This window comes from Castor canadensis, chromosome X (assembly GCF_047511655.1).
Source record: "Castor canadensis chromosome X, mCasCan1.hap1v2, whole genome shotgun sequence".
Taxonomy (NCBI): domain Eukaryota; kingdom Metazoa; phylum Chordata; class Mammalia; order Rodentia; family Castoridae; genus Castor; species Castor canadensis.
The window spans coordinates 39,352,582-39,364,638 of record NC_133405.1 but is presented as its reverse complement, the minus strand read 5'-3'; the positions used below and the strand labels follow the sequence as shown (position 1 = coordinate 39,364,638).

At 39.8% G+C, this 12,057-nt stretch overlaps 1 protein-coding gene across 1 annotated transcript in view; it reads right to left on the bottom strand.

Annotated features, from left to right (window-relative positions):
- Positions 1 to 1,174: 1,174 nt before the first annotated feature.
- LOC141419429 (uncharacterized) overlaps positions 1,175 to 12,057 on the bottom strand; it is a 39,565-nt gene continuing 28,682 nt past the window's right edge. The window contains exons 5-6 of the mRNA XM_074062224.1: positions 7,749 to 7,924; positions 1,175 to 2,626 (exon numbers count right to left, since the gene is read on the bottom strand). Of these exons, the coding sequence (XP_073918325.1) occupies positions 2,558 to 2,626; positions 7,749 to 7,924 (245 nt within the window). The 3' untranslated portion in view covers positions 1,175 to 2,557. The remainder of the gene's footprint in view (positions 2,627 to 7,748; positions 7,925 to 12,057) is intronic.

Genomic DNA, 12,057 nt, shown 5'->3' with positions numbered 1-12,057 from the left:
AGGGATTATCAGAATGCTTGACACATAGTAAATGATCATAAGTGACAGGTGCTGTGATAATGCTATTATTTAATTATTCTCATAATTAGATGTTAGAATCAAATGAAAAATTGCAACTTCTTAAAATCTCCCAAAGAGCAGCATCACTTGAACAAATTTGAGAACAACTGCCACAACATAGTATAAATGGTATTGGACTTTAAGAAGAATTGGAAGAGGCCAGGCAGAGTGGCACATGCCTGTGGTCCCAGCTACTTGGGAGGCAGAGATAGGAAGATTTTAAGGTTTAAAGCCAGCCTGGGCAAAAGTCCATCTCAAAAATAAGCCAGGCTTGGGGCTTGGAATACAGCTTAGTGGTAGACTGCTTGCCTAGCATGTGAGAGGCTGTGGGTTCAATCCTCAGTACTAAGCAAAAAAGAAAAAACAAGCCAGGTGGGTGTGGTGGCCCATATCTGTAATCCCAGCTACTCAAGAGGTGGAGGTAAGAGGATCACTCTCCAAGGTTGGCCTAGCAAAAGCTTGAGACCCTATCTGAAGAACAAACTAAAAGCAAAAGGACTGGGGTGGGAGGTGCCTCGATGATAGAGTTCAATTCCCAGTACCACCAAAAAGAAAGAAGGAAGGAAGGGAGGGAAGGAAGGAGGGAAGAAGAAAGAAAGGAAGGAAGGAAGGAAAAAAGAAAGAGAGAGAGAGAGAGAGAGAGAGAAGGAAGGAAGGAAGAGAGGGAGGGAGGGAGGAAGAAGAGGGAGGGAGGGAGGAAGGAAAGAAGGAAATTGGACTAAAAGCAAACTTTAGAGTAAGAAAAGAAATGCTTTAAGGAGAGCCCTCAGAAAGGAAAACCATGGAAGAAAAAATACAGCTGGAGAAAAACCTCACATCTGAGGGTCAGAGGGGTGTGAAGTGTAGGATCATCAGAGAGAGTATGATGACTTGAATGTATCCCCCAAAAGCTCATCTATTAGAAACTTAACTTCCAAATTCATATGTTAATGATATTTTGAGGTGGAATCCTTTGGAAATAATTAGGATCAGATGAGGTGGTAACAGGGAGGATCTTATGATGGTATTAGTGGCTTTACAAAAAAGGAAGAGAGCACACTTGCTCCATCTCACCACGTAATGCCCTCTGCCATGTTGGGATACAGCAAGAAAGTCCTCACCAAATGCTGCCACCATGTTCTTGAACACCCAGAACTCAGAAATGTGAACTCATTTTTTGGAAAAAAATTTGGCCAAGTTTGAACTCAGGACATCAGGCAGGCGCTTTACCACTTGAGCCTCACCCCAGTCATTTTCAGTTTAGATATTTTTCAAATAGAGTCTCTCATTTATGCCCAGGCTGACCCGGACCTCAATCTTTCTATTTACACTTCCCACATAGCTTTAATAACAGGCATGCCCCTCTACACCCAGTTTATTGGTTGATTTGGGGCCTCACTAACTTTTTGCCCAGGCTGGCCTCAACTACAATCCTCCCAATCTTTGTCTCCTGAGTAGCTGGGATTATAGTCACTTTGCCCAATCTTAAACTTCTTTTCTTTATAAATTACCTGGTCTTTACTATTTTGTTATAGCAACAGAAAAAAGAACTAAGAGCATGAATATTACTGCCTCACACCTGGGTTTCCATGACCACACTAGCCCTATGGGAAGAGAAAATCATAAGTTAGTGTTTTTTGGACTCCATCCCCTTATACTCTCTAGGAACTTCACTCCCCATCTCCTACCCACATATTCCCAATCCCCTGTGTTCCACTCATCCTGAAAAATTCTGGAAAATCAAGAAGATGTCTCATACGATCTCTGGTACTTGTTTCTCCCATTCCTTTTCTTTTCTTCTAGAGCTTGTGCCAGGGATGTTTATTGTCGTGGCCAATGACCAGAAAAGCAAGACTGCTGCTGCCAAAGATACGACTAGTGGCCAAAGATGCCCACAAATAGGTTATCAGTGCCTGGTAAAGAAGATGCTGTTGCCAGGCATGGTGGCCTACACCTGTGATCCCAGCACTCAAGTGGCTGAGGCAGGAGGATCATGAGTTTGAGGTCACCCAAAGCCACAAAGGAGACTTTGGCTCAAAAAAAGGTGTTTATTTTCCAATGTTAGAGAAACCAGCAGTGGAATCAGTCTCCAAGGGAGCTGCCAAAGGGGCTGACACCAAGATTGCTGACATGTTAAAATAAAGTTCTTTCCATTTTCAGTTATTGTATTGTTCAAAATCTTTTCTGCAACATTCTGGCATGGCTTCAAGGCAGGAGTGGACCAGATGATATTTATGACAGATTCGAGTTGGTTGCAAATTTAACCAAGCCCCTTAGGCAAGCCTAACTGCCCTCGGTCAAGCTATATGAGACTTCTAACTGTGTGTGATTAATTCGTAGTAGGCTTCTTGATGCATATGCCTTACCCAACATCCTGACATGGTCAGCCAGGAGTGCCTGACTTTCAGAGTAAACATCTTAAGTTTAGGATGGGGTCATCTATCATGACGAGTGACCAGAAGAAAGGACTGGAGACAGGAAAGTGATGTTCCAGTGAACAGTTTCGTGTCTCTAGCATTTATTGAATTGTCACCACGTGCTTCACAACATCTGGGTTAGTCAGCTTCCCATAGCTCTGACAAGGTACCTGAGATAAACAACACAAAAGGAGGTAAGATATATTTTGACAAATTTTCAACCAGAGGCTTCAGTCCATGGTGGCTTGGCACCATTGCTTTGGGCGTGTGGCAAAGCCAAGCATCATGGCAGGGAGCTGCTCGCATCATGGTGATTGGGAGGTGCAGGAGAGGATGTGACTAGGGTTCCAATATGCCCTTCAAGGGTTTGCCCCTGATGACCTACTTCCTCTAACAAAACCCACCTCATAAGGTTCCCCTACCTCCCAATAATGCCATCAACCTGGGAATGAGCCTTCAACACATGAACTTTTGCGGGACATTTAAGATCCAAACCATAACAACATCCTTGAGAAACTGCCATTACTATACTCATTTTAATGGTGAGGAAACTAATGCTTAATTGGTTACAGTAACAGGATCAAGATGAGAAAGACAGTAAATGACAGAATTAAAAATTTAAAACAAGGTCTTCCTACTCTAATTTGCCTACAGTAATGCTCCGAGTTTTTACCACAAGGAGTAATTTGGTTTTGGCCCTAGGGGATTAAAAGTACATATATATAAGAGGATAAATACATAGGACACATGCAAACACACATTACATTCTAGAGCATTGTACTTTTTTAATAAACTATGGCTACTTCCTAATCTGGAAGTCAGAAAACTATACCCTGGCATCCCACAGTCTGGCTCAGTTTCTGTTTCGGTTAGGTGGTGTTGTTTGTGATGCTGGGGACTGAATCCAAGACCTCACACACACTAGAAAGTGCTCTACCACTGAGCTACATCCCCAGCCCAACACCCTAGCTTTGTAAATGAAGTTTTATTGGAATACAGTCATGCTCATTCATTCCCTTACATAGAGTCTATGGTTGCTCTCACACTACAACTGCAGAGATAAGTAGTTGTCACAGACAGCATATACCTGGATGTTTAAAATATGATTCTCCGGCCGTTTAAGAAAAAGTTTGTCAACTTCTGCTAACCCATTAAAATGTCCCATTGGGTTGAGGCAATCCCTTTATTAGCAATAATATCTCTACCATTGCCACCTTTAAAACCACAAACAGTTGTCAGAAATTATAGCCCTGTGTTTGGGGAGAAATTACGAACCAAAAGTAACTCAAAGAACATTGGTGGTATAGTGGTGAGCACAGCTGCCTTCCAAAAGTACTCCAAGAGCCTTAGTTCATCCTGGACAATAACAGAAAAATGCAGGGGTTCTTAACCTGGAGTTGCTGTGCATTTGCATAGGTTTATTTCTCCAGGAAAAACAACCATAGCTTTTATTACATCAAGAAATAATAATCACAGGTATAATTGTTGTCAGATAAAGATTTATGACTCATGTCGGGCATTGAGTGATTGTGTGATTTGGGCCAATTAGTTAAACTCTTGAAACGTTTCTCATTTGTAAGAGCCATCTGCTAGGATCAGGGTCATCCCCTGATTGTATGAACCCACTCGTCATTTCAGTTCACCGAGAGCTTTTCCCTAGCTTCTGTTCTTTCCCTGTTTCCTTAAGCCAAATGTGACTGCCTGGACTTCCTCATCAGCAGGTGGATAGATAAATAGAATGTGGTCCATCCATACAATGAAAACTTAATTTCACTGCTTTTAGCCACAATTCAAAGAACACTTCGATCTCTTCCTGATGTAGTCTTAAAAGTGGTCTTGTTGTTTTTGTCCTTGCCCCATTACATTCTATTCTCTCCTGAGCAGTCAGAGTGACCCTTTTTAAAAGCCATTCTTTGGCTTAAAAATCTCCCACAGCTAACAATCAGAGTAAAAGACAAAGTAAACAATAAAAACAAACTGTGTATGTTAGTTTAGAAAACTCCAGGGGGAGGACTGGCAGCTTCCTCTCCATTCCCACCTTGACCTCTCCTCCTGCCATACTCCCTCTTGTCAACTGAACTTCAGCCACACTGATGCCTTCGCTTTCCTAAACAAAGCTAAACTTTAGCATTGACATTCTCTTTCCTGGAATACTTTTATACCAGATATAAGCATAAGCTTTGTTCTTCACCTATTTTTCTTTTATGGTTGGACTGGGGTTTGAACTCAGGGCTTTATACTTGCAAAGCATATGCTTTACCTCTTGAGCCACACCTCTAAGCCCATTTTGCTTTGGTTATTTTGCTGATGGGGTGTTGTGAACTATTTCCCTGGGCTGGCCTCTAACCTTGATCCTCCTGATCTCAGTGGCCTAAGTAGCTAGGATTATAGTAATAAACCATCAGCACCCTGCTGTTCTTCATCTATTTAAGGTCTCTGTTCAAATGTTACTGTCCCAGTTTTTGGTTTTGTTTTGTTGTTGTTGTGGTTTCTTTGCTTTACTTTTTCACTCATTTTGGTTTTTTTTGAGACAAGATATCACTATGTAGTCCAGGCCGGCCTCGAATTCACTATGTAGTTAGACTAGCTTCAAAATTTCCATCTTCCTGCCTCAGCCTCCTGAGTGCTGGGATTGTAAGCATGTTCTATCAATCCCTCACTTTTCTTCAGTTTTTCTTCAACATTAAAATGACATGAAGAAGCTATTCTTCATGAAATAGTTTCATGTGACAGAGTCCTCATGAAAATACAGAGTAATGTCTAACATCTATTTCAGCTTGATGCTTTGTTAGAGGCCTGAAGAAGTAAAATTCTTGCCTTGCAAGCTAATGTTTAATAACTTGGTTGGACCTATATTCTGTGTCAACCTCTATTGATGCCAAGCCCCCTACCTCTTCAGGACAAGCAAGAAGCCTCTAGTCCTTAGATAGCAAATCCCTGTCACATCTAGTGCCATGCTCCAAATTAGGGTTCATTATCACAGCTGTATCATGCTACTGAGCCTGAAAACAGCCTCAGAGTCCTCACAGGTTTTATAGACAGCCATTATGGATTCATTAAAATTGAAACCACAAATGAAACCTGTATAGCATCACTAGTGTCACAGTTTCTGCATCAAAGCCAACTGCACAAGGCCAACTGCATGAGAGAATGAAAGGAGCTGACAGCCAGCCCAGGCTCTGTTCTTCGTGGCCTGGGCCTGCATCCCAAGAGTGTCTTTTTCTATGTCACACCAAGGCACTGTATGGACGAGCAGCACCACTGTATGTTCTAGACAAAGAAGCAGAGGGCAACTTGGTATAACTGGTGATTTCTAATAGTTTTTTGGTGGAGTTTTTAGGGTCTTTTAGGTATAGGATCATGTCATCTGCAAATAGGGATAGTTTGACTGCTTCCTTCCCTATTTGAATCCCTTTTATTTCTTCCTCGTGTCTTATTGCTTTGTCTAGGAATTCCAGAACTATATTGAATAGCAGTGGAGAAAGTGCACATCCCTGTCTTGTTTCTGACTTTAAGGGAAATGGCTTCAGTTGTTCTCCATTTAGTATAATATTGGCTCTAGGTTTGTCATATATAGCTTTTATTATGTCAAGGAACATTCCTTCTATTCCTAGTTTCTTCAGAGATTTTATCATGAAAGGGTGATTTGTCAAAGGTTTTTTTCTGCCTTTATTGAGAGGATCATGTGGTTTTTGTCCTTGCTTCTGTTTATATGCTGTATTACATTTATGGATTTACATATGTTGAACCATCCTTGCAGCCCTGGAATGAAAACTGACTTGGTCATGGTGCATGATCTTTTTGATGTGTTGTAGAATTCTGTTTGCCAGTATTTTGTTGAGAATCTTTGAGTCTATATTCATCAAAGATATTGGTCTATAATTCTCTTTTCTGGTTATGTCTTCGTTTGGTTTCAGAATGAGTGTGATGCTGGCTTCATAGAATGAGTTTAGTAGTGTTCCTTCCATTTCTGTTTCCTGGAAAAGTTTGAAAAGTAATGAGAGAGAATCTTTGAATATTCAAATCAAAGAGAGACTCAAAGAAAGAAATTTGAAGCCTCTATTGTTGAAGAATGGCGAAGATTTGATTTTTTTTCCTGTTGTAAATAGGCAACAATGTGTATGATACTGAGGTTAGTGTGGTAACGTTTTAACTAAGCTAGATGTAGATAGAGAGCTGCAGACAGATTGCAAAGAATGGGGGTTGGCTGTGCCAAATGGAGATGCTTACTTAAGTGATTATTTGCCTGTGCCTGATGGCTACCTTGACTGCCAAGCATCTTCAACATTATAAGCCTTTCTGTCACAGAAACGCAAATGTAAGATACAACCAAAAGCAGTTTTCTACTTACTGGTGTATTTTCATTGTTTATTATGTTCTGTATTAAGGATAATACAGAACATAATAAGAATAAACACATGTGTGCTGGGCTAGGTGGCTCACACCCGTAACCCTAGCTACTCAGTAGATGGTGATCCAGGGAGAGGGTGTCAGGGAGAGGGAAGTTAGCAAGACTCCATCTCAACCAATAAATGCGGCATGGTGGTATGTACCTGTCATCCCAGCTAAGTGGAAGGCTGTAGGTAGGAGGACTGAGTTCTTAGGTTGCCCCAGGCAAAAATATGAGAACCTACTTGAAAAATAACTAAAGCAAAAAGGACTGGGTGTGTCTCAAGTGGTAAAGCACCTGTCTAGCAAGGGCAAGGCTTTGAGTTCAAACCCCAGTTCATCAAAAACGAAGAAAAAAGAAGATATATGCAACATTCTGGTTTTGCACAATAGAGAAATTAAGTGCTAAATGATTCCATTGGCCTAGAGGAGGAATCAAACCAGAAGACAAAGGAGCCACCTTTCAGGCTTACTAAAAGAGACTGCTTGCCTGATCCTCACCTGTATATAAGGTCATCCTAGGGCCAGGATTGTAATTCAGTGGTAAAGCACTTGTCTAGCATGCAAGAAGCCTTGGGTTGGATCCCCAGCACTGCAACAAAAAGCAATAGCTTGCCTGTAGTCCCAGTACTTGGGTGGCTGAGGTGGGAAGTTACTCGAGTCTACAAGTCGAATAGAGACCAGCCTGGAAAACATAGAAAAACTCATCTCAAAAGAAAAATCCTGGGGCATCCTGACATGACCCCTACTATAATGAGAGTCTCCTGCTAAATGAGGAGGTGTAGGACTGAGGACATTTCAGCTGAACAAATTCAGAGAGAATGGAAGAGCCAAACATCAGCCCAAGGCTGAGTAAGGCTTTCAAAGGAGAAACTGTTTGGTATGTATGCCCTTGGACCGTACCAATGACAAAATCTGGAAGCCACACAGCTGTCTGATATGGCTCTCCTTTTGCCAGCCAATTTCTCTAAGAAGATTTTTTGTTTTGTAGCCTTGCTTCCTGTCCACTTCATCACTGGAGTTGCTTTTCTTCGGAACTTTTCCAAATCTATTATTCTTGTCTTGCATGCAGATCAGAACTACAAAAAAGAACACAGGTGCAGACATCTCAAGGATTTACCCAAAAGCAGGATGACTGCCTACTGGTTTTCCCTCCCATTTTTCTTAACAATATTCAACATTTTGCTGACTATTTTGGCCAAATCTAAGGACTCTGACGGCATTTATAGGGATGTAACAGCTCAGAACTCATGGTTTTTAAATATGCTTGAAGAAATGAAGGTTTCAGAGTAGAAATACTGATGTGATTTGGAAAAACAATTTGAATAGTGATGGCCATTGGGCTTGTAGGACAGAAAATAAGAGTACAGTATAGAGGCTGGGGTCATTGTTTAGTAGTAGAATATTTGCCTATCATGTGTGAGACCCTAGGTTCAGTCCCCAGCATTTGAAAATAAGAGTGAGGGGTAAAGATTAGCAACTGTTTGGGGAGTAATTCTGCCTGCCTAGAATGTAATATGAGTAAAGTCATGATGGAAGATGGGATTACAAATGTGGTTTGTGATCAATTTAGTCTAAGTGACTTCGTGTCACTAATCTGGAAGCATCTTGTGGCAACTCTACAATGTGTTCATGTACTTCTTCAAAGATAGTTTATGAGGACTGGGCATGTGGCTTAGTGGTGGAGTATCTAGCCTTGCATGTGGAAGACCCTGGTTTGAACCCCAATGCTGCAAAAACAAATGAACAAAAAGATCATTATGAAAATGATCATTTAAATCAATCCTAGGGCTAATGTTTGGAGGATTTGGCCATTAACATTAAAAAATCTGTCTCAAATAGTGTGATAAAAGTTACCATTTTCCTCACAAGAATACTGTGATTACCAAACAGCACACAGAGTACGGAAGACCTTGGGTAATCGACAAGTTGTATACAACTGCAGACTGCTGGTATTATCTAGAAAATCCTCCATCAGCTCCTGCTCATGTCAAGCTTTTATATTACACTGCTTACAAAATTATATTGACTATAATTAAAACACACCTTGGTTTGAAAAGTTTTATTGACCTTCTTTTAGCTTGAAATGCTTTAGTTAAAGGTTACCATTGTGTCTTCTTTCTCTACTTTAACCACTAGTATATTAATATTAATAGAGTAAAATTTCATGTTATAAAAATCAAGCATGCTTTTCTCCATCAAGTTCTGTGCTTCTCACCCATGTTTATTGCGGCACTATTCACAATAGTCAAGTTATGGAAATAGCCAAGATGCCCCACCACTGATGAATGGATTAAGAAAATGTGGTATCTATACACAATGGAATTTTATGCAGCCATGAAGAAGAACGAAATGTTATCACTCGCTGGTAAATGGATGGAGTTGGAGAACATCATTCTGAGTGAGGTTAGCCTGGCCCAAAAGACCAAAAATCGTATGTTCTCCCTCATATGCGGACATTACATCAAGGGCAAACACAACAAGGGGATTGGACTTTGAGCACATGATAAAAGCGAGAGCACACAAGGGAGGGGTGAGGATAGGTAAGACACCTAAAAAATTAGTGAGCATTTGTTGCCCTCAAAGCAGAGAAACTAAAGCAGATACCTTAAAAGCAACTGAGGCCAATAGGAAAAGGGGACCAGGAACTAGAGAAAAGGTTAGATCAAAAAGAATTAACCTAAAAGGTAACACACATGAATAGGAAATCAATGCGAGTCAACTCCCTGTATAGCTATCCTTATCTCAACCAGCAAAAACCCTTGTTCCTTCCTATTATTGCTTATACTCTCTCTTCAACAAAATTAGGGATAAGGGCAAAATAGTTTCTTCTGGGTATTGAGGGGGTGGGGAGGAGAGGGAGGGGGTGGAATGGGTGGTAAGGGAGGGGGTGGGGTCAGGGGGGAGAAATGACCCAAGCTTTGTATGCACATATGAATAATAAAACAATTTAAAAAATTTTAAAAAAAAGTTCTGTGCTTCTGTGTAAGAAAATGGTTGACAACTGAGCTACATTTGCAGCCCTTTTACTCCTCTTCTAAACCAGATTTTTCAGGGGATTGTGAGACTATCTGGAGTTCAGTTTCTAGAGCCCTCTCTGGAGTATTTGTCTCACATTAGTTCTGAATTATGCTCCACTAGAAATAAAAAGAAATTGATAGCAGATTTTCAAGAGTGTTGGAAGGCAGGCAGGCATGGTAGCACTGGTCTGTAGTGCCAGCTACTCAGGAAGCTATGGTGGGAAGATTGCTTGAGCCTAGGAGTTCAAGGCCAGACTGGGCAACACAGTGAAAATTCATTTCAAAAAAATTGGAGGGCATAAAAGTAAAATGGCTAAGAGAGGGATCAGATTGCCTTTGTGTGGAAACCTGGCTTTATCTGTTTCCTGTCTGACAGTAGTAATAATATCCACAACACAGGGCCTGTCAATGGTTGAGTAGATAACATATATGGAAGCTACTTAGCACCAGGCATTATAAATGCCTAACTAGGGTTAGCTATTATTGTCATTATATGAGTGATAATAATGAATGTTTTGGCTTTTAAGCATTTTATGGGGGAAATACATTTAAAACATCTATTATTTATGTGTAGTCCTACTACATGTGCTCATGGCTCACACCTCAGAAAAACTGAAAACTCACAGCGTTCATTTGGATGGCTATTGGAGAAAAGACCTCACACTTGCATAATGTTTTATGGTTTAAAAGAATCCTTCACATATATTTGCACTTGACACTCACAATAAGTCATTAGAAAGTTGAATGGACTTTTTCAATACTACATAGTAACTGAGCAATGAAGGTGGCATTAGAAACTAAGTTTGGAGGTAGAGGGTGAAAGGAGAGAGTGAAGGGGTGAAGATGATGGAAGTACTCCATGCACACATATGAAAATAAAATAATGAAACTTATCAAAATTGTTCAAAAACAGGCAGAGGAAGGATAAGAAAGGTAACATAGTGGCTGAATGTGATCAAAGTACATTAAATGCATGTATAGAAATATCACAATGAAACCCATTTGTATAATATATGCTAATAAAAGGAAAAAGTTTATATTCTTATTTCATGATAGCCTACTTTATTATCTGTTAGAATCCTCTGTACTAATCTAACGTCACAAAACAAGTGTATTTTAGAAAAGTTTTTATTTCACAAAGAAATATTTAAAATTTCATATGGCAAATTTATTAACAACCTTATGAGACATAAGATAAACAATAGTGTCGGCCTTATAGAGTGGCCATTCCCCTCAAAGCCTGGAAAAAACAGAGGCTCCCTTCATGATGGCCCAGATTGTAAATTTAATCATGATTTAGGCTGTAAAACTTCTGTGGGAATTTTATTTAAGTAAGATCATCGACTGTAAAAAGCAGTTACAAATGGGGGACTTCTATAATTCTGCTCCATCCATGGTGAAGGATTTTTTCATTTCATGCTGGGAGCTGTTCTTTTTCCATCACTCAGATTACTTTATGAGCCATTTGCTTTGCCAGTACACAGGTTTTTTTCTATTTTAATGGAATGAAATGGTACAAGGATTAAGGCTCATTATCAAACTGGAATGCAGAAGCAACATTAGGCACACTCTAAATTTGCCATTGTAGAAATTGCAAAAAAGAAATATATGTATATACATATATATATATATAATGAAGTTTGTTACCCATTGAAAACTCTGAAGAGACCTTGACACATTCAAGAACATCAGTGTTAGGCTGGGGTGTAGCTCAGTGTTAAAGTGCTGGCCTAACATGCACAAGGTCCTGGGTCCCATCCCCAGGATCACAAATTTAAAAAAAAAAAAAGAATATTGATTTTAGTGAAATATTTAAACTAACAAAAAATTTGCAATAGAAGCAAGATATTTCACATCACTTGATATTTTAATTCTCCAAAAAGTTTAGAACTCTCAGAATATTGATAAAAGTATGATCTCATTTAAGAAATGATCTTTTCTTTAAAAAAAATTCTTAGCATTTATCAGAGACCAAATACAAACAGAATTTTTTTACTGGATATAAGTGAGTAGATCAGATTCACTGGTAAGAGTGACTGGGAAAAAAGAAAAGGAAGGACAACTGTATGGCACATTACCTAGGCAAAGGTCCATCTGTTATATGGAACAGTACATGCTATATCACTTTTTGCTCTTTTGACAAAATACAAAGATATTCAAATGAATGTCTGCCCTTGTAAATGACTTTAGGC